This window comes from Scyliorhinus canicula, chromosome 9 (genome assembly GCF_902713615.1).
Source record: "Scyliorhinus canicula chromosome 9, sScyCan1.1, whole genome shotgun sequence".
Classification (NCBI taxonomy): domain Eukaryota; kingdom Metazoa; phylum Chordata; class Chondrichthyes; order Carcharhiniformes; family Scyliorhinidae; genus Scyliorhinus; species Scyliorhinus canicula.
Window position 1 is genome coordinate 174,605,429 of NC_052154.1, and position 25,393 is coordinate 174,630,821.

At 43.0% G+C, this 25,393-nt stretch overlaps 1 protein-coding gene across 3 annotated transcripts in view; it reads left to right on the top strand.

Moving 5' to 3' along the window:
- Positions 1 to 745: 745 nt before the first annotated feature.
- The window catches only part of caprin1b (cell cycle associated protein 1b), a 154,434-nt gene continuing 129,786 nt past the window's right edge, over positions 746 to 25,393 (top strand). For 2 of the 3 annotated variants that reach the window (XM_038808235.1, XM_038808236.1), the window contains exons 1-3: positions 746 to 993; positions 17,355 to 17,417; positions 20,082 to 20,168. In XM_038808235.1, coding sequence (XP_038664163.1) covers positions 787 to 993; positions 17,355 to 17,417; positions 20,082 to 20,168 — 357 coding nt within the window. In that variant the 5' untranslated portion in view covers positions 746 to 786. The remainder of the gene's footprint in view (positions 994 to 17,354; positions 17,418 to 20,081; positions 20,169 to 25,393) is intronic. The other variant, XM_038808234.1, reaches the window with a different exon arrangement.

The following is a 25,393-nucleotide window of genomic DNA, read 5'->3' on the forward strand; positions in this document are numbered from 1 at the left end:
CCCATCATTGAAGATGGGATATTTATGGAGCCTCCTTCTCCAGTGAGTTGTTAATTGTCCACTGCCCATTCAGGGCTGGCTGCAGAACTTGGATTTGATCCGTTGGTTCACTGATTTGATGCAAGTTGCCAGTTGTTTTCGGTGACTGTCTTCGCAGAGTTGATGAGAGGTCCCTGTTTTGTGCTCTCTTTAATGAGTCTTAATGTGGGGATGCCGGCATTAGATTGGGGTGAGCACAGTAAGAAGTCTTACAACACCAGTTTAAAGTCCACCGAAAGCTAGTGGTTTGAAGCAAACCTGTTCAACTTTAACCTGGTGTTGTAAGACTTTTTCATGAGTCTAGCCTGGGAGAAGGTGTAGAAGCTCAATCCTTCCTGCTGCTCTTTTCCGTTCTCCAGTTACTGTCCTAATCACTGCCTGAAACACCTTGCAGAATTGCAGAGCCACTGATCAAAACAAAGTCAGTTTTAACAGGTAAACACCGCAGACCAATGGATGTGTGTATTGAGAGTCTGGGGACCGGTGTGAGCAGGCGCGGCGGCCAAGCCCAGGTGCGGGCGGGGTCCTGAGGCGGGGACGCGAACCGCGCTCCCGCGGCGCGTGCCCGCCCCTCAGTCTCGGCGCTGCTGCTGGTGTCGCGCGGACGGAGAAGCGGCCGCGTCTCTTGGTCTTTTCCCTTTCAATAAAATTCCCAACTTTCCCCCCCTCCCTCCCCCCCCCACTTGTTCCCCCCCCCCCCCCCCTTTTAAAACAAAGCTCAGTTTCTGACAAAGACCAGCAGAGAAAATGCCGGCAGCCACCGCCACAAAAGCGGCCGAATCGCGATCATCTTCCGCCGCCGGAGCTGAGGCCGCCGCCACGGTCGCTGCTGCCACCGCCGCCGCGGTGAGTGTCCAGGCCGGCCAGGGGCAGGCGGCACAGCCCCAGAATGAGGCACTCAGACAGGTTCTCAATGTCATCGACAAGAAAGTGCGGAACATGGAGAAGAAGAAGGTAGGAGTGAAGAGCAGAGACCCCGCTGCAGCAACAGCGGTTCAGGAGGCTTCGGCCTTCACACAAAAAGAAACCCGAGTTTGAAGAGCAGCCCCCCCCCCCCCCGACATCGATCGGAGCAATCATTTCCAATCTGTAGACTGGAAAGTATGTCTCAGCCTCGCCCTCCCCCACTTCAGATAGTGACTTCAAATAGTTTACCGGAAAGATGCACGCTGTACTTCAGTACGTGAACGTGTTTTTTAAAACTGAAATTTAACCTGTTTGAAGTTAGTTTCCCATGGTTTTCCTCGGACTCAATGTGCACCGTTTCTACTATATAGCAGTTTGTTGATTTTCTTCAACTAAAAGTATGTTCATTTGTAAAAGGGATGTAACTGGATTGTTAGTGGCAGGACAGACATGAACAAGTTTCCACTTTTTAATGTCCTGGCAAAAGATATAGTAAATTAATGCTGGTCCATTCAAGGATGGAGGCTGGGAGCACTTTAAAAAAAAACCCACAAACAAATTACATAATGTGGGCATCGAGAAACCGCTGCAGTCCCTCAGATATAGTTACACACCCAAAGGGCTGTTCGGAGGGGAGTTCCGGATTATCACAGAATTTACAGTGCAGAAGGAGGCCATTCGGCCCATTGAGTCTGCTCTGGGAAAGAGCACCCCACCCCCTAACCCATAACCCCACCCAACCTTTTTGGACACTTCAGGGCAATTTATCATGGCCAATGCACCTAACCTGCACATCTTTGGACTGTGGGAAGAAACCGGAGTACCCAGAGGGAACCCACGCAGACGGGAGAACGTGCAGGCACCACACAGACAGTGACCCAAGCCGGGAATCGAACCTGGGACCCTGGAGCTATGAAACAATAGTGCTAACCACTGTGCTACCGTGCTGCCCACTTTCCTTTAAACACCAAAAATATAAATTTTTGACCCAGTGACTGAAGGAACCGAGAGCGAAGAATCCTGGTCTGAGTTTTACAGCACAAAAAGAGGTCCTTTGGCCCATTGTGTCTGTGCCAGACATCAAACACCTATATTCTAATTACATTTTCCAGTCCTTGGTCCGTAGCCTTGTATTCTATGGTGTTTCAGATGCTTCTTAAATGTTGAGGGTTTCTGCCTCGGCCATCCTTTCAGGCAGCGAGTTCCAATTTTTCTCATATCCCCACTAAATCTGCAGCACTTTGCTATACCTGGTTATTGACCCCTTTATTAAGGGAAAAACATTCCTCCCTACCTACCCATCTTAATCCCTTATACTTTTGCACACCTCGATCATGTCCCATCCCCCCCCCCCCCCCCCCCCCCCCCCCCCGGTGGCTTTCTCTGTTCTTAAGGAAAACAACCCCAGCCTAACCAGCCTCTCTCCATAGCAGAAATGCTCCAGCCAGTCAACATCCTGGTGAATCTCCTGCGCCCTTTCTAGTGCAATCCTTCCTATAGTGCTGACCAGAACTTCATGCAGTACTCCACCTGTGGCTCCACGAGGTTTTTATACAACTCCACCATAACCTCCCTGCTTTTATATTTTATGCCTTGGCTAATAAAGGCAAGTATTCCATAGGCCTTTTTAATACTTTCAAGTCAGGACTGTGTGTGTCTTGAAGAGGAACTTCCAGGTGGTGGAGTCCCCATGTTTTTGCCAGATGGCAATGGTCGTGGGTTTGGAAGGTGCTGCCTGAGGAGCCGTGGTGTGTTCATGCAGTACATCTTGTACATTGTACACATTGTTACATTTTGCCAGTGGTGAAGGGAGTAAATGTTTGTGGAAGGGATGTCAATCAAATGGGCTGCATTGTCCTGGATGGTGTCTAGATTATTGAGTGTTGCTGGAGCTGCACTCCTCCAGGCAAGTGGTGAATATTCCATTATACTCCTAACTTGCGCCTTTTAGATTGTGGACAGGTTAGGGGGTGAGTTACTTGCTGCAAGATTCCTAGCCTCTGATCTGTTCTTGTAGCCACAGTATTTATAGGGCTAGTCTATTTCGGTTTCTGGTTAGTGGCAACTGCCAGGATGTTGATAAAGACTAGTGGGAAATTTGAACTCTTGAGTCAAAAAGCTGTTGAGGTTAGGTCAATTAAAAGATTAAAAATTGGTAAATATTTACTAGGGAAAAATATTGAAGATTATGCACCTGATCGGTTGATGCTGTTAAGATATGAATCAGTCATGAATGGTGGAATTGTCTTGAAGGGTAAAATGTTCCAAAGTTCTACCCCAAAGTCATGAGTTCTCAAAAGAAGATTTGGACTCTGGACTAAGCTCAACTAATAGTAACAAAACCACATTTCAGGGCACGTTTTAACAAAAATGTAATTTTAAAATAAATATATAACCAAGAAACACAACTAGTTTAATCCACTTGAAGATAAAAATGGCATGATTTTTAAAACAAAACAATGCTTTCTCATAAAAAAGAGGAATTCTTAATAAATACATATGCATGTAAATACACTGGAGCTTGCTTAAGGTGGAAAGAACTCGAGAGTTTTTTAGGGGGAGGAGGGGTGTACAGGTTGGGGCCGAAATGCCAAAATTTTCACGAGCCTGTGCCACAGCACAGTTATGGAATTCTTTTTTTTATATATGTTTTTTATTGAGTTTTCATATTTTATATATGACAAATTACAAATTATTAGAGAAAAAAAAACACAAAAATTTAGCATGAATATTTACAGGTAAGCATCTTCATAACAACAATTGTGGCCGCCCCCTTTAGCCAACATACATATTTTACATTCCCCAATATGGCCGAGGCACATGTTTATAGGCATTTATTTATAGTTTGGTTTTGGGCCTTGGCTTGCCAGCAAACCCCCATAACGAGCCCGTAACCCCCCCCCCCCCCTCTCCGGCTACCCTCCCCCGATTCCCGTCCATTTTCCCCTGATTCTTGGCCACCCGACTATTCTTCCTCTTGTACGTTGGCCACAAACAGGTCCCGGAACAGTTGCATGAATGGCTCCCATGTTCTGTGGAAGCCGTCTTCCGACCCTCGGATGGCGAATTTGATTTTCTCCATTTGGAGAGATTCCGAGAGGTCAGACAGCCAGTCTGCAGCTCTGGGCGGTGCTGCTGACCGCCAGCCAAACAGGATTCTACGGCGGGCGATCAGGGAGGCAAAGGCAAAGGCGTCCGCCCTCCTCCCCAGGAATAGATCTGGCTGGTCTGAAACCCCGAAGACCATCGGGCATGGCTCCACCCTCACCCCCACCACTTTGGACATAGCCTCGAAGAAGGCTGTCCAGTACTCCACAAGTCTGGGGCAAGACCAGAACATGTGGGCGTGGTTGGCCGGGCCTCTTTGGCACCGCTCGCATCTGTCCTCCACCTCCGGGAAGAACCTACTCATACGGTTTCTTGTTAAGTGGGCTCTATGTACCACTTTTAGTTGCGTCAGGCTGAGCCTTGCGCACGTGGAGGCGGAGTTGACCCTATGCAGTGCTTCGCTCCAGAGTCCCCACCCTATCTCCATCCCCAGGTCGTCCTCCCATTTCCTTCTTGTTGCGTCCAGTACGGTGTCGTCCCTATCTACCAGTCGGCCATACATGTCACTACAGTTCCCTTTCTCTAGGATACTTGCGTCCAGTAGGTCTTCCAGTAGTGTCTGTCGTGGCGGTTGTGGGTACGTCCTTGTCTTTCGTAGGAAGTTTTTGAGCTGCAGGTACCGTAGCTCGTTCTCCCCAGCTAGCTGAAATTTCTCCGTCAGTTCGTCCAGTGTTGCGATCCTGTCGTCCGTGTATAGGTCCCTGACTGTCAGTGTCCCCCAGTCCTGTCTCCACCTTTTGAAGGTGGCGTCAGTCAGTGCTGGTTTGAACCTATGGTTGTTGCAGATGGGAGCCTTGTCCGACATTTTGTACAGGCCAAATTGCTGCCGCAGTTGGTTCCAGGATTGGAGGGTGGCTGTCACCACTGGGCTGGTGGAGTGTTTTTTGGGTGGGGATGGGAGTGCTGCCGTGGCGAGGGCCCGGAGGGAGGTTCCCATGCAGGAGGCCTCCTCCGCACGCACCCACTCGGCTTCTGGCTCCTGGATCCATCCCCTTACTCGCTCGGCTGTTGCCGCCCAGTGGTAGAATTGTAGATTCGGGAGGGCTAGCCCCCCCCCCCCCCCCCCCCCCCCCCCGGATTTTGTTTTTTGTAGGACCTTCTTTGGGATCCTAGCATTTTTACCCCCCCATACGAACGCCATGATAAGTTCGTCCAGCGCTTTGAAAAAGGCCTTGGGGGTGTAGATCGGAATGGATCTAAACAGGAAGAGGAACCTGGGCAGTACGTTCATTTTGATCGTCTGGACTCTTCCCCCCGAGGGAGAGCGGGAGTGTGTTCCATCTTTGCAGGTCCTTTTTAACTTCCTCCGTCAGGCTGGTGAGGTTCCATTTGTGGATCCCTTTCCAGTCATGGGCTATTTGGATCCCCAGGTAGCGGAATTTATGTCGGGCTTGTTTGAACGGCAGCCCCTTTAGTGCTGCCCCCCCCCCCCCCCCTTGCGGGTGTACTGGGAAGATCTCGCTTTTGCTCATGTTGAGTTTGTAGCTCGAGAAGGCTCCAAACTCTTTCAGGAGCGCGATGATTCCGTCCATGCTGCTTTGTGGGTCCGAGATATAAAGGAGCAGATCATCGGCATAGAGTGAGACTCTGTGCTCTCTACCTCCCCTTCGGATCCCCTCCAATTTAGTTATGGAATTCTAACCATTCAGTTGAAAGGCACATTAAACCATTTTCATAATTTTAAGGATGATAACCGGCATAATTCATTTCATTATGTTTGCTATACGGCCAAATAACAGGATGTCTTCAGCCAGCCAACCATACCGAACTGGCACCATATTGCGGTGTTAGGCGGAGAAGACCTATGCCAGATGGAGGATCACAAACTATTCCTCATGAAGATGGATTCCTGAAGTGATTTATGGAGGTAGTGATGCATCTGAAACATACAACATACAGTGCAGAAGGAGGCCATTTGGCCTATCGAGTCTGCACTGACCCACTTAAGCCTTCACTTCCACCCTATCCCAGTAACCGAAGAACCCCTCCTAACCTTTTTTGCTTACTAAGGGCAATTTAGCATGGCCAATCCACCTAACCCGCACGTCTTTGGACTGTGGGAGGAAACTGGAGTACAAGGAGGAAACCCACGCAGACACTGGGAGAACATGCAGACTCCTCGCAGACAGTGACCCAGCAGGGACTCAAACCTGGGACCCTGCCGCTGTGAAGCCACAGTGCTATCTCTTGTGCTGCCCAAACCTCTGATTGGGACAGCATGAATCCATCTCCGTACTTATTTCATCCAAAACCCTACCTGCCAAAGCAGCTTTAGAGAGTTGACTGACTGCTGCTAAAAGCAGAAAGAATTTGCGAAAGGTTTTGACATGTTATGGTCAAACTTTCATTACTTCTCCCACCTTCATCATTCTATGGCAGCTCTGCTCATCTTAGGCATTGACAAAATAATGTATAGTGAATGAATAGTTTAACTGAATAGGTTTATGGGGTATATGTCCAAAGATGTTCATTTTTGATCTAGTCAGGCTAGTTGCTGAACCATTTTTCAAATCTGTCCTATGCTCAGATTGCAAAAATGCCACGTGTTGCTTCAGTCCACTTGAAGACGATGAGGAATAACTATTTTGGGGGCGGCCCAGTGGTTAGTACTGCAGCCTCACTGCACCGAGGACCCGGGTTCAATCCTGGCCCCGGGTCACTGTCCATGTGGAGTTTGCGCATTCTCTCCCTACCTGCGTGAGTCTCACTCTCACAACCCAAAGATATGCTGGGTAAGTGAATTGGCCACACTAAATTGCCCTTAATTGGAAATGAAAAAAAAAAGGAATAGCTATTTTGTGTTTGATTTGCGTTGTCAACATTCGTACTGAGTATAGAAATGCATTCTCAATGTTTCCTTTTGAGGTTTATATGGTGTTTTAATTTTATTTGTGAACAGTTTTCAAAAGAATGTGATGAGAAAAGTGTAAGTACAATATTCTTACATGTCACAAATTGTCAGACCAAAAATTGTTAGATCTTCAGAGTATATAATGTCTAAATATTCTTTTCCCAGTTGCCTTCCATTTAGCTGCTGCTGTGTATGAGTTTCTGGTTGCCAGTAGACTTCACATCATTGAATGGCCATTCTTTTTGTGAGTTTGCTTGCTCCCTGTTGGCGGCCTGGCTAAGTGTGGAACCAAACCAAGCACAATTTGTCCTCGTCATTGCGCGCAAAATTTTCATTTGTTAATCACTGCCGCTCTGGAGGTTCAACACCAGTTAACTTTTTAAAACTTTACTAGCTAAGGGTTAGTCATAACTTGATGTTCTATTTGGGTCAGCTAACTTAACACAGAAACTAAACCATTGAGAGGGGCAGCACGGAGTAGTAGTTAGCACTGCTGCCTCACGGCGCCGAGGTCCCAGGTTCGATCCCGGCTCTGGGTCACTGTCCGTCTGGAATTTGCACATTCTCCCCATGTCTGCATGGGTCTCGCCCCCACAACCCAAAGATGTGCAGGCTAGGTGGATTGGCCATGCTAAATTGCCCCTTAATTGGGGAAAAGAGAATTGGGGAAAAAAAGAATTGGGTACTCTAAAAAATTTTAAAAAAACTAAACCATTGAGGGAACTTCCTACTTTAAATTGTTTCTAGGTGAAAATCATGTATATTTTACATGCATTTTTAAAAATAATGTACTTTTGCCTTTTAAATGGAAAGATTTATTTTTGAATTAAAATGTCTATGGTAGAGAAAATACTTTCTGCACTACTCACATGCTTTGCAGTTTGATGGTGCCGTTCTGTGGAAAAAGACTGGGACAAGACCGAATAAAATATTACATCAAGGCCAAAATATTGTATGTTATGTGAACTGTTTTGTGTTTTTACTCTTTTCATGTCTTTCTCATCCTCTCATACTTCTTTACTGCCCTGGCTCAACTCTGCTCCACCATGTCATGTAGCAAAGCAGTTTGGTCAGGCAAGAATCGTGCATATTCTCTGTTCTTCCCAAAAGATTAAACCTTTTCAAGTACCCCAATCAAAATCCAGCGACTTACCAATAACACCATTCAAACGTAAACTGTACCAGGTAATTTTTCATCATCGCAGAAATCAATTATGATGGCACTGTGTGCTGGCTATTTGGGAGCATTCAGAAAGCACTTGCATCTCACTAAAAGTGCAATTAGCTTAATTACTTTTTAGTGACTACTATTTAAAGTTATATGTCAATGGGAAATGTGAAAATATTTGAAATTTACTAATTTCATGCAAGTCAAAGAGGTTGAAACTAGTGCTGCAGAGTGAATGATGGTGGCTCCTGCTGCCCATTACTCTTTTGCGTTCCTGAATTCCTACTGCAATCCTGGGAACATTGCAGTTTCTAGTACATTTAAAATAGACTAGGGCAAACGTCAGTGCTCTGTTACTAATTGTTTTCATTCAGACCCCAAAATCTTGCACGTGCTGCTGGCTTTAGTTTACTTCGATTTAATTCATAACTTTTAATGGTACACTACACATCTTCTGTAGGGCGCATGGAGTTCCCTAATGTTTATAGCAGATTAATTGCATTAACACCAGTGTGCCCACTAAAACGGCGGAGACTATGTGTGTGACCAACTATACATTCTGTGGCAGTTAAATGGGAAAGTCTGTTTCATTCTAACTAAAGCTTGTTGGTGCATCCTGTTAAGTTGGTAACAAGAGGGACCTCCATTTTCAATTATCATGGATTGGAACAGTGGAAAATAACCATGTCTGAGTCAATTACATACAGCTGCGGTTGAACCATAGGAACTTTTATGAAATTGGCCCCTCGTTTGCTTTTGGCCAGTAACAATCTGCATACCGTGAACACTGATTGTGTGCAGCTCATGCACCGATGGGACGATAGCATAGTGGTTAGCACAGTTGCTTCACAGTTCCAGGGTCCCGGGTTCAATTCCTGGCTTGGGTAACTATCTGTGTGGAGTCTGCACGTTCTCCCTGTGTGCGTGGGTTTCCTCTGGGTGCTCTGGTTTCCTCCCGCAGTCCAAAGATGTGCAGGTTAGGTGGATTGGCCATTCTAAATTTCCCTTGGGCAAAAAGGTTAGGTGGGGTTACGGGGACAATGGGGGATAGGGTGGAGGTGTGGGGCTTAAGTAGGGTGCTCTTTCCAAGGGCCGGTGCAGACTCGATGGGCTGAATGGCCTCCTGCACTGTAAATTCTATTCCATTCACCTGAGGAAGGAGCAGTGCTCCGAAAGCTAGTATTTGAAACAAACCTGTTGGACTTTAACCTGGTGTTGTAAGACTTCTTACTGTACATTGTATGGTAATTCTATGGGACAATTTCCAAAACTCTTGTGGAATCAAAACTATATCGACTGACACTATAGGTGAGCAAACATGAAGATACACAATCCCTGAAGGAATGAAACTCCACATCTCTTGTAATTTGTTTTCAGTTCAGGGAGATTGACTGGTAGTAATGAACAATTATCACATTTTAAAAATAGTACAACAAACAGGTTTAGTTTGCATCTATTTAACAAATGCAGCGCATAACAAATGAATGGCATTCAATTCTGTCAGTGTTGAGGCAGACAAATTGCTGTTTCCCAGACGGTAACTGGAATAGTTCAACTCTGGCAGCAACTTTTAGATATTCATAGTTAAACTTGCATTTGTTCCTCACCTAAAGTTGCTATACCTAGGAATAACAGTGCCAATAGCCTCATTGTTATTTTGATGACAATTCTGGCCTGTTGTGTCTATGCTTGTTTCTGGCTGTTTCGTTGGTAGTCGAGCAAATCCAAATTGAGGCAAGACTTGATGGTTTGTTCTAATAGCATGAATGAATACTGGGCTTAGGAGACACTAAGCTGTGAACTTTGCTCATTACTGAATGCTGACTTGCTGAATTTAAAAAAAACATGTAGGCAATAAATTGAAGCCTGGATTAAGCAATGTATAGTAAGCGTATTGTGTGTCATCTGCGACTCCAATAAATCACTGTGTGCAACTTTTTCTTGGTGTAATTGGTTCGGATGTTTTAGCTAAGGCACTGAGTACTTCTGTTTCTCATTTTTGTTAAATACCCCTCTAGATTATGTAATGAAATAATTGTTTCAATGGTTTTTGTATACTTAGCCATCTATTAAAGGAAGAGCATTAAAAGCACGATTGCATTTTTGCACTCTAGTAATGAGAATTAGTGTTAAAATCTGTTTGAGACATGAATAGTTCTGTAATGGGAAAAACAAAATGGAATCAAAGTTATTTAGTTATGCATGGTGTCATTTCTTAAGTTAATTGTAAATTTCAGAATCAAGAAGAGCCAAGTGTTTGCCATGGTTATGTTGGGCATCTATTGCATGAAAAATACAATGATGTTCATTGGGCCCATGTTGGTTTTGCTCATCTAAGGGTTAATTTGCTTCCTACATATTGTTGTATGCTGCTGATGGGCTGCATGTGGCAGAAATTGAAGGGCACCCTACATGACTGACAAACGTCCTTGACCTGCCTGCAGACTTTGACAGTAGCACCATCCTTCGCCAAAACCTCTTCACTGTTGCGAGATGCATGGGAATTTCATCCAGTTCCATTCTTATCTGTCTAGCTGCAGCCAGAGAATTGCTTGCAATGGCTTCTCACTCTGACCCCACAGTTATATCCTTGGCTACCTCCTACTTCACATCTACATGTTGTCTTTTGCCAATATTATTTGAAAACATTGCATTATTCTAAAACACAGCAGTGCCTTTCGCATATACACTGACGATACCCAACTCTTATGCCACCAACTCTCTGGACTCCACTATTTCTAAATGATGAGGCTGCTTGACTGACATCTTAGTACTGGATGTGCAGAAATTGCTTCCAATTAAATATTGAGAAGACTAAGGCAATGTTTCTAGCCCCTGCTCAAAACTAAGTTCCCTAGCTCCTAACTCCATCCCTCTTCCTGGTATCCCTCTTCCTGGTATCCCTCTTCCTGGTATCCCTCTTCCTGGTATCCCTCTTCCTGGTATCCCTCTTCCTGGTATCCCTCTTCCTGGTATCCCTCTTCCTGGTATCCCTCTTCCTGGTAACAGTCTGAGATTAAACCAGTCGGTTTGCAACCTCAGTGCCACAATTTTTCCTGAGATGAGCTTCTGACTTCATATTTGCATTTAATTTAGTTCCCTGTCTCGGCTTATCAGCGGAAATCCTTACTTCTAGGTTTGACTATTTAAATGCACTTCTGGCTGGTCTTCTACATTCTTCCCTCTACCTAAACCACTCAAGCGGGCTGCATTTCCCCGGGTGGTGTCATTTTGGTTGTTGTTGAGCTGCATTCATTAAGCAAGTGGAGAGTATTCCATCACAGTCCTGACTTGTGCCTTATAACAGACCGTGGGAAGTCAGAGTTGAGTTGAGCAGGATTCATGGCCTTTCCTGTGTTCATGTAGCTGCAGTATTCATATGGTTAGATTAAAAACACATTACTGCGGATGCTGGAATCTGAAACAAAAATAAAATGCTGGATAATCTCAGCAAGTCTGACAGCATCTGTGGAGAGAGGACTGAGCTAATGTTTTGAGTCTGGATGACTTTGTCAAAGCTGAGAATCACCCAGACACTCAATGTTAGCTCCATCTCTCTTTATATGGTTAGTTTCTGTTCAAAGATAACCCCCATGATAGACTCCTATTTGTCAATAGAAACATACGAATTAGGAGCAGGTGTAGGCCACTCGACCCCTTGAGCTTGTTCCACAACTCAGCATAAACTCCTTCATTGTAGGAATTAACCTAGTGAACCTTTCTTGAACTGTCCCCAATGCAAATGTTTCCCTCTTTAAATAAGGAAAATGGAACTGTAAGCGTTACTAGTAATTGGGGTTTCATGAATGCCCTGTACAGTTGTAGCCGCATTTTTATGCACCATGTCCCTTTTGATATTAAATTATAACTTATTTCTCCAAGGGAGGATAGTTTCTTCAAATTTTGTTTCTTTTCAGTGTCCAGGACCAAATGCCTGTTGCCTGATCACTGCTAACGCATCTTATGGACAGGTGTAAAGCTTACCAATGTTTTACCAATTTATTGGAGTTCTTTGAAGGAGTTGCATCCTGTGAATAAAGGGGGAACCGTTGGATGTACTGTACTTAGATTTCCAGAAGACATTTGACAAGGTGCCATATCAAAGGTTATTGCATGAAATAAAAGTTCATGATGTAAAGGGTAATCTATTAAGCATGGATTGAAGGTTGGCTAGCAAACAAGAAACAGAGTTGGCATAAATAGGTCTTTTTGTGGTTGGCAGGATGTGATGAGTGATGTGCCACATTGATCAGTGCTGGGGTCTCAACATTTTTGGAATTTATATAAATGACTCGGATGAAAGGGCTAATGCTATGGTTATAACCTTGCTGAGACACACAGGTAGGAAACTGAATTATGAAGAGGATATGAGGAGGCGACAAAAAGACAAAGGTTAAGTGAGTGGGCAAAAATCTGGCTAACGGAGTGTAAATGTTGTCACTGTCCCAGACGACCATAGGTTGCTCTCCCCTTTCGAGAGATGACTGGTGGTGATTTAACTTTAAGGTCACTACACCTCCGGCGAGGGGCAAGGTTCAAAAGGTGGGGCCATCATGAATAACCTCAGTCGATACAGGAATTGAACCAGCGCTGTTGGCTTTGCCTCGTATCATGAACCAGGAGTAGAATGTGGACACGTGAAATTGTCCATTTTGACGGTAAGAATAAAAAAAGCTTATTATCAAATGGTGAGAGATTGCAGAGCTCTGAGGAGTAGAAGGATCTGGGTGTTCTAGTAAATGAATTGCAAAAGGCTGGTATACAGGTACAGCAAGTAATTCTGAAAGCTAATAGAATGTTATCATTTATTGTGAGAAGAATTGATCACAAAGTAGGGAAAGTTATGTTTTCTCTGAGGGTCATGAATTTCTGAAACTCTTCCTTACTAAACAGATTCTTGATTAACAAAGGGGTGAAAGGTTATCGGAGGTGGGCAGAAATGTGGGGTTGAGGTTAAAATCAGATCAGATATAATCTTGAATTGTGGAACAGGCTCCAGGGATCAAGTGGCCTACTCCTGCTCCTAATTCGTATGTTTGTATTGACAAATAGGAATAATCTGCAGTGGATGTTACGAAGGGCTTACCTCAAATAGCCTGGTCAGCTACCCTTCTCCTGCAGGTCAGGAATGTGGGTTGTGTAATTTAAATCTGAAGGTTCCTGCTGCTCCATATGTGCACCCTTATCAGGAAGTGCCGTGAAGGATACGTGGGAAAAGTTAGAGAAGACCAGCAAAGAAAATACTACTTAATAAACCACTGTGGATGTTATTGAAAAAAAATCATGGATACTTGTTATTGTGCTAATACATTAAAAACAAACAGATGAACTGATGGTGGAAATAGAGATTAATAAGTATGATTTAATAGCCATTACAGAGACTTGGCTGCAGGATGGCATAGATTGGGACCTAAATATTGAAGGGTGTGAGACATTTAAGAAGGATCGGCAGATGAGAAAAGGTGGAGGGTGAATTAAAGATGACTGCATACTGGAGAGGCAAACCAGAGCACAGAAGAGTTTGGGTAGAGATGAGGAATGATAAAGGCAAGAAGTCGCTTGTGGGAGTGGTGGACAGGCACCTCAACAGTGATCATAGGACGGGATATCAAAGAAGAAATAATGGGAGCTTGTCAGAAAGGTACGACGATTATCATGGGGGATTCTAATCTACATATAGACTGGAGTAATCAGGTGGTCAAAGGTAGTCTACAATCATGACAAATTCGTAGAATATTTTTGGGATAATTTCTTTCATCATTTTCTGGGGCCAACCAGGAAGTGGGCTTTACTTGCGCTGGTATTGTGCAATAAAATAGGGTGGATTAGTTCTCTGTGAAGTTGTCTCTATAAGTAGCAGTGATTGTAGAATTCATAGCATTCCTGCAATGCAGAAAGAGGCCATTTGGCCTATTGAGTCTGCACTAACCCTCCGAAAGAGCACCCTAACTAGTCCCATTTCCCCACCCTATCCCTATAATCCCACCTAATCTTTGACAATTTAGCATGATCAATCCACCTAACCTGCACATCTTCAGACTGTAGGAGGAAACCGAAGTATCCAGAGGAAACCCCACAGACACTGGGAGAATGTACAAACTCCACACAGTCACCCAAGGTCATTATTGAACCTGGGCCCTGGCGCTGTGAGGCTGCAGTGCTGACCACTGTGCCACCCCATCATAGTGATATATGATTGCATTCTTAATTTAGTTTGAGTGAGGAGAGTGGGTCTATGACTAGTATTTTAAATTTGAATAAAGGCAATTATGTGGAAATAAAAGCAAAGCTAGCAAATGTGAACTGGCAAATTAGATGAAGGGACAGATCAATAGTCATGCCAGACATTTAAGCTGATATGTCAGAATGCGCAGAATAGATACATTCCAACAAAAGACAAAAATTCGAAGGAGAGGACCCGCACCCACTATCTGCTGTTACCTGGAAAAGTTAAAGACATTATCTGATTTAAAGAAAAAGCATAAAATTGCACAAAGTTGGATGGCAGGTCAGGATTGGACATGATACAAAAAGCAACAAATAATGACTAAAAGAGTTATGGGGTGGGAAATTAGAGTACGATAAAAGCTAGCTAGAAATACAAAGACAGGTGGTAAGAGTTCCTTGTATGTGTTGGTTCTATAGGAAGTGGGCGTGGGGAGTTAATAGAAAACAAGGAGATGGCAGGTGAATTGAATTGGTATTTTGCATTGATCTTCACTTTAGAGAATACAAAACATTCAAGAAATAACTGAAAGGTGGGAAATGGAAGGGAGGGATGAACTCAAGGCAATTACAATCACTGGGGAAGTGGAACATGACGGTATTGCAGGTTGACAAGTCCCTGTTTGATTTCATCCAGGTCTTAAAAGAAGTGGCGAGTGAGATAGTTGGTCCGTTGGCTTTAGTTTTCTGAAATTGGCTAGATTCAGATAAGGTTCCAGTACATCGGAACATAGCTAAAGTAACTCCTTCATTCAAGAAAGGAGGGAGACAGAAAGCAGGAAACGAAAGGTCACTCAGTCCAACATCTGTTATAGGGAAAACGTTAGAAGCCGTTATTAAAAATGTTATAACAGGACAATTAGATAATTTCAAGGTAATCAGGCACAGTCGACATGGCTTTTGTCAGATGGAAATCATGGGCAGAATTCTCCCATTTTGAGACTGTGCTGTGCTGGGTGCAGGAATGTGGAGTGCTTCTTGCTTCGATAGGCGGTGAGAAAACATGCCAAGTCTTCTGGCTTCAGCCTCCTTAATTATGTACCTGGGTGTTTCACACCTTATTCAGTGGCGGGGCAGGACTGGATGATGTGTGTCCAGGTGTCATATTGGAAAAGCACCCAACTTCATTAACCCAGCATTGAAGAAAGAAGGTGGATCTCCCACACGTCACTCCTTTGGAATTCTTAAACAAGGATTCACCTCCACTGTTTCAATCTCAACCTCTGAAGACTATTTTCTCCTGGATCTCCGTGTACACTCCAGCTTCACTTACCAAGCACATTTTCAGACCAAGGCATGCAAAGCAGAACACCAGTGCTCCAAAGTGCAGATGATTTAAGATCTCACTATCTGTTGATTAGAGGCTTGTCCTCGAACTCGCAAGTTTTGAGGGTTTTAAACTTTCATTTGCCAGTGCTTCCCTGCATGTAACACACCTGAACTTTGAATCTTGATTTGCAGTGGCACAATTAATAAACCCATACCTCAAATAGCCCTTTATGCTGCTTTGGTCCTGTTTTCAGCTTCATGAGTTGGCCACCAGAATCCCTGGAGTTCACACCAGCACTGCTGGCAGCTGCAAAATTGAGGAATCTCTCTCTTACTACGAACACTTGACGTCAATACTTTCTGGCGCCACTCCAGGCAGGAAGACCCATATGTTTTGAAAAATCTGCTCCTGTGTCAGCGCACTGAAGTGAGGAGGAGGCGTTCTGCCCATCGGGCTCCGGCCTGCGTACTGCTTGGGTGGGTGGGTTTGGGGGGGGGGGGGGGGGGGGGGGGCGCACTCGTGCGCAGAATGACTGGCATTCTGAAATCCGGTGGCAGCCAGCTTTTTCAAAAGCCCATCGCACATTTGGCACTTTACACAATCAGGGATGCCAATGCATTGCCCCGTGACCCTCCCGACACCCGCCTGTGACCCAGACTCTAGGTTTGAAAATGACTGATCTAGTATCTCCCCCCTTGTCCCCCCCGTGTCCTTCTCTGTAATGGCACCACATTCCTCTTTAGGTCACCAGGCCAGTTTTGGGCTGTTTCACTTTTTCTTGTGCATGTGCCAGACTCTTCCTGGGTACGAGGACATAAAAATGGATAAACTGCGCATGTGCCCTTTCCTGGCCGGCGCATGCGCAGAAGTCCCGAGCACCCATGGGAACTGTAATTCCCAAACCACGGCTCCGATTTAAACTTGTGGTTAGTTTTTTCTTCTTTTTTCATCACTATTTAAATATACTTGCCATTGACTGAGACATGATCAGTAATATTTTCTCCTCCCTGTATTATCATATACAGCTCTTGTCTTGTTTTGCCTTCCTTGCAGCTACTTCTGCCCCCTGTATAAATGCGCAATATGGAGTTTCAAAGATGCTATGGCAATCGGTGAAATTGAAATGGAGGAGTCTTAAAAATTGGCGCTTTGCTAACTTTTTCTAATCCAAAGGTTCCTGTAATATAAGTATTACATACATACTACAGAAAAATTTGAAGAGGTTCAAAAAAGTTATTTTCTTAGCAGCTACAAATTTTGAAATAAAAGAGTGAGAACATCATAATTGTTTAAAATAGATTATGCCAATCGCATTTTGTCAAGTGTGTTAACTAGAGCAGCTTTCACATTTGTCTTATGGTCAATTCTATATGGAAAAGTTTGAATTTTCTGAATAATAAAAGATGGATCTGTTATCTTCATTTGGCCAGACTGCAAAAGTATTGTAAGATCTCGAGTGCCCTTTTTATTCGTAATTGAGATCCTCTGTGAACTATATTAATCAAGTTGTATTTTGCATTGGTTTAAGTGTCTGAACATGAAACAACGAAAAGTAGATACTCGGGCAGTCAATGCAGAGTTTATATATACCTAAAAGCATGAAATGTCGAAGTAAAATGGTATAGGACCCTGTTCAGTAACCATTTTGTAGTGTGAGTTGAGTTTGAACCTTTTGTGTGTTTTCTTGCTGCATTATCTATTTGGCTTCTAGAGAATTAAAATTCAATGCATTTGCTACATTCAGTATTTTTTCAACATTTTGATTTGCAATTTCCCTTTTGTTAAAGGGCAAGCTGGATGACTACCAAGAAAGACTTGACAAGGGAGAAGCCCTTAACCAAGACCAATTGGTAAGTGATTTCTGGATTTTAAAAATAAACCCTGCAATTGTTAGAGCTACACTATGCTCTTATTTGGGCTGGATATCCTTTTTATTAGAAAGGTCATTCTTCGCCCTCCACATACTTGTGCCATGTGCCAGCCAAATACTGTTAAAATTGTGCTTAAAATGATAGATCCTCGGCCTCAGCCATAAAACTGAGGAATGTCAATGTTGTTTCAAGTCAGGACAGTGTGAGAGTTGGAAGGGAAGCTTGCAGGTGATGTTTTTTCCATGCATCTGCCACTCTTGTCCTTCTAGGTGGAAAGATCAACAGTTTGAACGTTTTTTACTACTTTCATAGGTTTTGGGCATAGCCGGCGTTTGTTGTCCATTCCTAATTGTCCTTGAGAGTGGGTTGCTCAGCCATTTGAGGGCGGTTAGAGCGAACCACATTGTGTGCTACCAGAATCACATGTAGGCCAGATCAGATAGGGATGGCGCATTGCTTTCTCTAAAGGGCATTAATGAATCGGATGGCTTTTTACAATGATCAATGGTTGTTTCATGGTTGCCATTAATAGCTTTATATATCAGATCAATTAAATTTAAATTCCTCCAGCTGCCATGGTGGGATTTGAACCCATGTCTGGGTTACTAGTCCAGTCACATTCGCACTGCGCCACAGCTCTCCTGAAAGTGCTGAGGAAAGAGCCTTTGTAATGCCGCAGTACATCTTGTAAATGGTCCACTCTGTTGGTGGGAGAGAATGTTTAAGGTGATGGGATAGGGTGTCATCAAGATGTGCTACTTTGTCCTGGGCGATGTTGAGTGTTTTGAGTGTTGTTGGAGCTGCACTCATAAGAACATAAGAACTAGGAGCAGGAGTAAGCCATATGGCCCCTCGAGCCTGCTCCGCCATTCAATGAGATCATGGCTGATCTTTTGTGTACTCTGCTCCACTTTCCGGCCTGAACGCCATAACCCTTAATCCCTTTATTCTTCAAAAAACTATCTATCTTTATCTTAAAAACATTTAATGAAGGAGCCTCAACTGCTTCACTGGGCAAGGAATTCCATAGATTCACAAACCTTTGGGTGAAGAAGTTCCTCCTAAACTCAGTCCTAAATCTACTTCCCCTTATTTTGAGGCTATGCCCCCTAGTTATGCTTTCACCCGCCAGTGGAAACAACCTGCCTGCATCTATTCCTATCTATTCCCTTCATAATGTTATATGTTTCTATAAGATCCCCCCCTCATCCTTCTAAATTCCATCAAGTACAGTCCCAGTCTACTTGACCTCTCCTCGTAATCCAACCCCTTCAACTCTCGGATTGACCTAGTGAATCTCCTCTGCACACCCTCCAGCGCCAGGGCGTCCTTTCTCAGGTAAGGAGATCAAAACTGAACACTACTCCAGGTGTGGCCTCACTAACACCGTATGCAATTGCAGCATAACCTCCCTAGTCTTAAACTCCATCCCTCTAGCAATGAAGGACAAAATTCCATTCGCTTTCTTAAACACCTGTTGCACCTGTAAACCAACTTTTTGCGACTCGTGCACGAGCACACACTCTCTGCACAGCAGCATGTTTTAATATTTTATCATTTAAATAATCCCTTTTGCTGTTATTCCTACCAAAATCCAGCAAGTGAGAGTATTCCATCACCGTCCAAACTATTGATTTTTTCCACCTAGAAGGACAAGGGTGGCAGATGCATGGGAAAACCATCACCTGCAAGCTTCCCTTCCAACTCTCACATTATCCTGAATTGAAACAACATTGTCCTTCCTCAGACTTGTGCATTTTGACTTGTATTTTCTTGGGGGGAAAAGAAACATTTGTGAAATTGGATGAAGATGATCTGTTTTCCAGTAATTTCTTTTGAGTTATGTCTGGATGACTTACTGTTGCTTGCTTTAATATATGCACAAATATTGGTTAAAGCTAATAAATCCTGTTGGCTATATTTTAAATTGCTTTCCAATAATACACTGTTAACCCATGGAGTGAAAATAGATAAGCAGCCTGCTAATCCGTCTTAACTATTCCCACTATTCCCCAAAGGAGGAAGATGGGTGTGAAGATATAAAACACAATTATTTTTTTTGCCTTGGTCTGCATTATGCTCTTTGCATCACAAATGTAAATGTTGTAGTACTGTTCAAGGCTATTTTGCCTCTGGTTAAAAGTTAAAGTTTGACGTGAGAATTTTAAAACTGTTTTTTCTTAGTCTTTATTTTGCATATTGTTAAATCTGTAAACTGCATAAAGATAGCTTTTATTTGGTATAGGTAGTGTATCCAGTATCTTCTATTAATCACATCTTGGCAACAGGTGATTCCACAGTTTTTGTGGAAGATTTAACAAGTTTGAAAAGCCAAACGTAACAGTCTTTACAGACTTGACATTGCAGAGTTCTCTTGATTCTCCATTTGCTTCTCCCAATTATAATTACAAAGACCTAATAGTGAATAAAAGTGGGGTGTTTATACTTTTTTGCAGCAGTGATTGTTACACATCAACTTCACTTGTTGAAAGCATTGTGTATTTAACTTCAGGAATTCCAGTACTAATAAGAAACAAATAGCTTTTTACAATGGTTTCTGTCTGGCAGACCAGGGAAGATATCCTGTTGGAAGATCAATTGAGTTGATAAGACTTTTTTACTCATCTTTAATATTTTTTGTAGGATGCAGTTGGAAAGTTACAGGAAGTTGCAAATAACCTGGAGTTCGCTCGTGAATTGCAGCGGAGCTTCATTGCATTAGGCCAAGATGTAAGTATGCAAGAGATGGTGGGCGGCAGGCGTTAACTGGAGAGAAACTGTTGTTATATAATATAGAATTACTAAGACCAGCATTTTTTCCCCATCCATGTAGCTTGCTGGGCCATTTTAGAGGGCTGTTAAGAATCAATTACATTGCTATGGACCTGGAGTCACATGTAAGCCAGAAGGGATAATTAAAAAACCGAATCAATAAATTGCATTTAACTTCCACCTGCTGCTGTGGTAAGATTTGAACTAGTGGCCCAGAATATTAACCTTGGTCTCTGGATTAATAGTTCAGTGACATTACCTCCGTGCCATTCTCCTACTTTTTGTTTTGCTCCAGATTAAAGACGGATGGGGACCTCTTTGGCCCAATTTGGTCCTTGTTAATTGATCCTGCTAAAGAGTAATTACTATCATGTTGACTTGACTTTATTATGTATTACACCACTCAAGTAAGGAGACTAAAACTGTTGGGATGGCAAAGTGGTTAGCATTGTTGCCTCGGCTCCAGGGACCCGGGTTCAATTCCAGCCTTGGGTGTGCAGTTTGCACTTTGTCCCCGTGTCTTCGTGGGTTTCGTCCAGGTGCTCCGGTTTCTTCCCACAGTCCAAAGAAGTGCAGGTTACCTGGATTGGCCATGCCAAATGTGATATCCATAAATGATCTGGACGACGGTATAGGTGGTCTGATGAGCAAGTTTGCGGATGATACTAAGATTGGTGGAGTTGCAGATAGCGAGGAGAACTGTCAGAGAATACAGCAAAATATAGATAGATTGGAGAGATGGGCAGAGAAATGGCAGATGGAGTTCAATCCAGGCAAATGCGAGGTGATGCATTTTGGAAGATCTAATTCAAGAGCTGACTATATGGTCAATGGAAGAGTCCTGGGGAAAATTGATGTACAGAGAGATCTGGGAGTTCAGGTCCATTGTACCCTGAAGATGGCAACGCAGGTCGATAGAGTGGTAAAGAAGGCATACAGCATGCTTGCCTTCATCGGACGGGGTATTGAGTACAAGAGTCGGCAGGTCATGTTACAGTTGTATCGGACTTTGGTTAGGCCACATTTGGAATACTGCGTGCAGTTCTGGTCGCCACATTACCAGAAGGATGTGGATGCTTTAGAGAGGGTGCAGAGGAGGTTCACCAGGATGTTGCCTGGTATGGAGGGTGCTAGCTATGAAGAAAGGTTGAGTAGATTAGGATTGTTTTTGTTGGAAAGACGGAGGTTGAGGGGGGACCTGATTGAGGTCTACAAAATTGAGAGGTATGGACAGGGTGGATAGCAACAAGCTTTTTCCAAGAGTGGGGGTATCAATTACAAGGGGTCACTATTTCAAGGTGAGAGGGGGAAAGTTTAAGGGAGATGTGCGTGGAAAGTTTTTTAAGCAGAGGGTGGTGGGTGCCTGGAACGCTTTACCAGCGGAGGTGGTAGAGGCGGGCACGATAGCATCATTTAAGATGCATCTGGTATAGATATATGAACGGGCGGGGAACAGCGGGAAGTAGATCCTTGGAAAATAGGCGACAGGTTTAGATAAAGAATCTGGATCGGCGCAGGCTGGGAGGGCTGAAGGGCCTGTTCCTGTGCTGTAATTTTCTTTTAAAAAAAAAAATAAATTGCCCCTTAGTGTCCAAAAGGCTAGGTGGATTGTGGGGATAGGGTGGATGCATGAGCGTAAGTAAGGTGCTCTTTCCAAGGGCCAGTGCAGACTTGATGGGCTGAATGGCCACTTGCTGCACTGTAAATTGTATGTACATTGTACTATAATAAAGCAAAATACTGGAAATCTGAAATAAAAATATAAAATACTGGAAAAACCCAGCAGGTCCAGCAGAATCGGAGGAGAGAAACAGAGTTGATGTTTTGCCAATGCCCTGTACAGTTGTAGCAAGACTTCCCTACTATTATACTCCATTCCCCTTGCAGTGAAAACCAAAATTCTATTTGCTCTCTCTCTCTCTCTCTCTCTCTCTTTCTCTCAATAAATAAATAATAACCTGCTTTTCCATTCTTCCTGACACATTCAACAGCCTCATATTTCCCACATTATACTCCAACCAGATTTTTGCTTGCTCATCCTATCTATCCATTTGTAAACTTTGTATCATCCTTTCAACTTGCTTGCCTACCCATCTTGATAGCATCAGTAAATGTGGCTACAATATAGTATGTTCCTTCATCCAAGTCATTAATATAGATTATGTATAGTTGAGGTCCCAGGATTGATCCTTGTGACACTTCACTAATTAGTTTGCAAACCCAAAATGACCCATTTATCACGATTCGGTTTCCTATTAAGACAAGCCTCTATCTATGTTTTTAAAATAAAAAAAAAATTAAAAATTTTAGAGTACCCAATTATTTTTGTTTCCAATTAAGGGGCAATTTAGCATGGCCAGTCCACCTAACCTGCACATCTTTGGGTTGTGGGGATGAAACCCATGCAGACATGGGAAGAATGTGCAAACTCCACATGGGCAGTGACCCAGGGCCGGGATTCGAACCTGGGTCCTCAGCGCGCAGTCCCAGTGCTAACCACTGCGCCATCGTGCTGCCCCTCTATCTATGTTAATATATCATTCCCAAGCTCATGAGCTCTTATCTTGTGCAGCTTTAATGCCTTTTGTTATATCTTCAAAGAGCCCATAAATATATAACACAATTTTCCTTTCGCAAACTGTTGGCGCTGCCTGATTCTGTAACGATTTTCTAAATGTCCTGCTACTATCTCAATGGATTCTAGCATTTTCTCAATTATGGCTGTTTGACTAATTGACCTATAGTTCCCTGCTTTCTGTTGCCCTCCATTCTTATATAGTGGTGTTAGATTTGTTGCTTTCCACCTGGGACCGTTCCAGAATCTAAGGAATTTTGGAAGATTACAACCAATGCATCTACTGACTTTGCAGCACTTTATTATGACCCGGGATGCAGACCATCAGATTTTGGAGACTCATCAGTCTTTAGTCCTGTTAGTTTTGCCAGTAATTTTCTCTAGTAATAGTCATTGATTTAAGTTCTCTTCCATTGGCTGCCTGATTTTCTGCTACTCTTGTGATTATTTTTGTGTTCTACTGTGAGGATAGATATGAAATATTTGTTGAAATTCCTTGCCATTTCTGGTTTCCCATTATTTAATTTCCTAGTTTCACCCGAGATCAACACTAATTATTTTTTAAAAATAATCTTTATTGTTACAAGTAGGCTAACACCATTGCAATGTTACTTTGAAAAGCCACTAGTCGCCACACTCCGGCGCCTGTTTGAATTTATTCCTTTTTATACACTGGTAGAAGTTTTTACTGCCTGTTTTTATATTTCTTGTTTTCTCTCATTCTCCAGTTTCTTTTTTTAAACTCATCCGTTGCTGGTTTCTAAAATTTTCCCTACCCACCATGTAGCATTATACATAGTTTTGTTCATTTGATACCATCTTCAACTCCTTTAGCCACAGATGGCACACATCCTTCTCGTAGCATCTTCCCTTCTCAATGAAATATATTTTTGATGAGTTATGAAATATTTCCTTAAATGCTTCTCTACTGTCTTAACCTTTTAACCTACTTAGTCCACTTCAGTTAACTTTGTCGTCATAAACTTGATTCCTTCATTTATGTTTAAGGCACTCATTTCAGACTCTATTTAGAATTTGCTATCATATGCCACCATGTTATCATCACTCTAACCTGGTGGATCCTTTACTATGAGGTTATAGATTAGTCCTGTTCATTATACTTTACCAGGTCTAAAATAGCCAGTTCCCAGTTTGGATCCAGAGCATATTTTTCTAAGAAACGTTGTAAATACACTTATGAATTCATCCTCCAGGCTACCGTAGCCATTATGATTAATCCAATCTATGTGAGAATTAAAATCATCGGCGGTTAATGCACTATTTTTATTCCACGCCCCTTTATTTCTTGAAGTATACTGTGTATAGTGTACGCACTGTCAGGGGCCTGATAAATTACTCCCATCAGTGGCTTCTTTCCTTTGCTGTTTCTTATTTCCACCCAAGCTGATTCTACATTTGTTCTTCTGAACCAACATCGTTTCTCACTTCTTTGTTAACAGTTACCCTACCTCTTCCTTCCTGTCTTTCCAAATTGTCAAATATCCATGAAAATTAAGGTCCCAGCTGTAGTCACTTTGCAGCCATATCCCTGTAATGGCTATCATATACTTCTATTTGTTATAGTGATTAATTCACCGTTAAATGCTGTGTGCATTTAAATAAAAAGCCGTTAATTGTGTCTTTTATCATTTTTGTGAACTCTGATGTGCTGCTGCACCCTTACTTTTGTGCACGTTGCCCATCCTATCGATATGTTGAGGGGGTATAAGCAGCTAGGGCTGTATTTTTTTTTAAGAAACCATGAAGGTAATAATCTCTGGATGAAAAAATAATGGAGGGAGAAATTGGAGTATGAGAGAAAACTAGCGAAAACTTACCCAGTATATAAAAAAGTAGCTAAAGTGAGCATTAGTCCTTTAGAGGGCGAGACTGAGAAATTCACATGGGGAATTGATAATGGGAAATAATGAAATGACAGAGGCTTTAAACAAAAGTTTTGTATCTGTCTTCACAGCAGAAAACAACAAACAAATCTTAAAAATAGTAGGAAATCAAGAGACAAAATGGGGGGAGGGAGGTAGGAATTTAAAAGAAAAATAAATGGGAATATTAGTGGGACTTGAGGCGGACCTGACCACCTGGGTCTTAAAAGTAGTGGTTGCAGTGATAGTGGATGAATTGGTTGCAAACTACCAAAATTCCCTAACTTCTCAAAAGCTTCCAGAGGATGGGAAAAACAGAAGTATAACACCACTTTCGAGAATGGAGGGAGACAAAGTAGGTAACCAAAAGCCTGTTAGTTAAACATCTGTCATTGGGAAATGAACAACCAATTTAAGGTTATCAGTCTGGTTCGCAATGAAATGAAAATCGCTTATTGTCACGAGTAGACTTCAATGAAGTAACTGTGAAAAGCCCCTAGTCGCCACATTCCGGCGCCTGTTCGGGGAGGCTGTTACAGGAATCGAACCGTGCTGCTGGCCTGCTTGGTCTGCTTTCAAAGCCAGCGATTTAGCCCAGTGTGCTAAACAGCCCCTCACTTACATGTAGTTCACTTACATTTGCTAAAACCTTCATATATTGGTGTGTATTGGACCTGTCCCTTGCAGACAAAATAAATATGCCCAGGCATTGTGCCTTTTTTGAA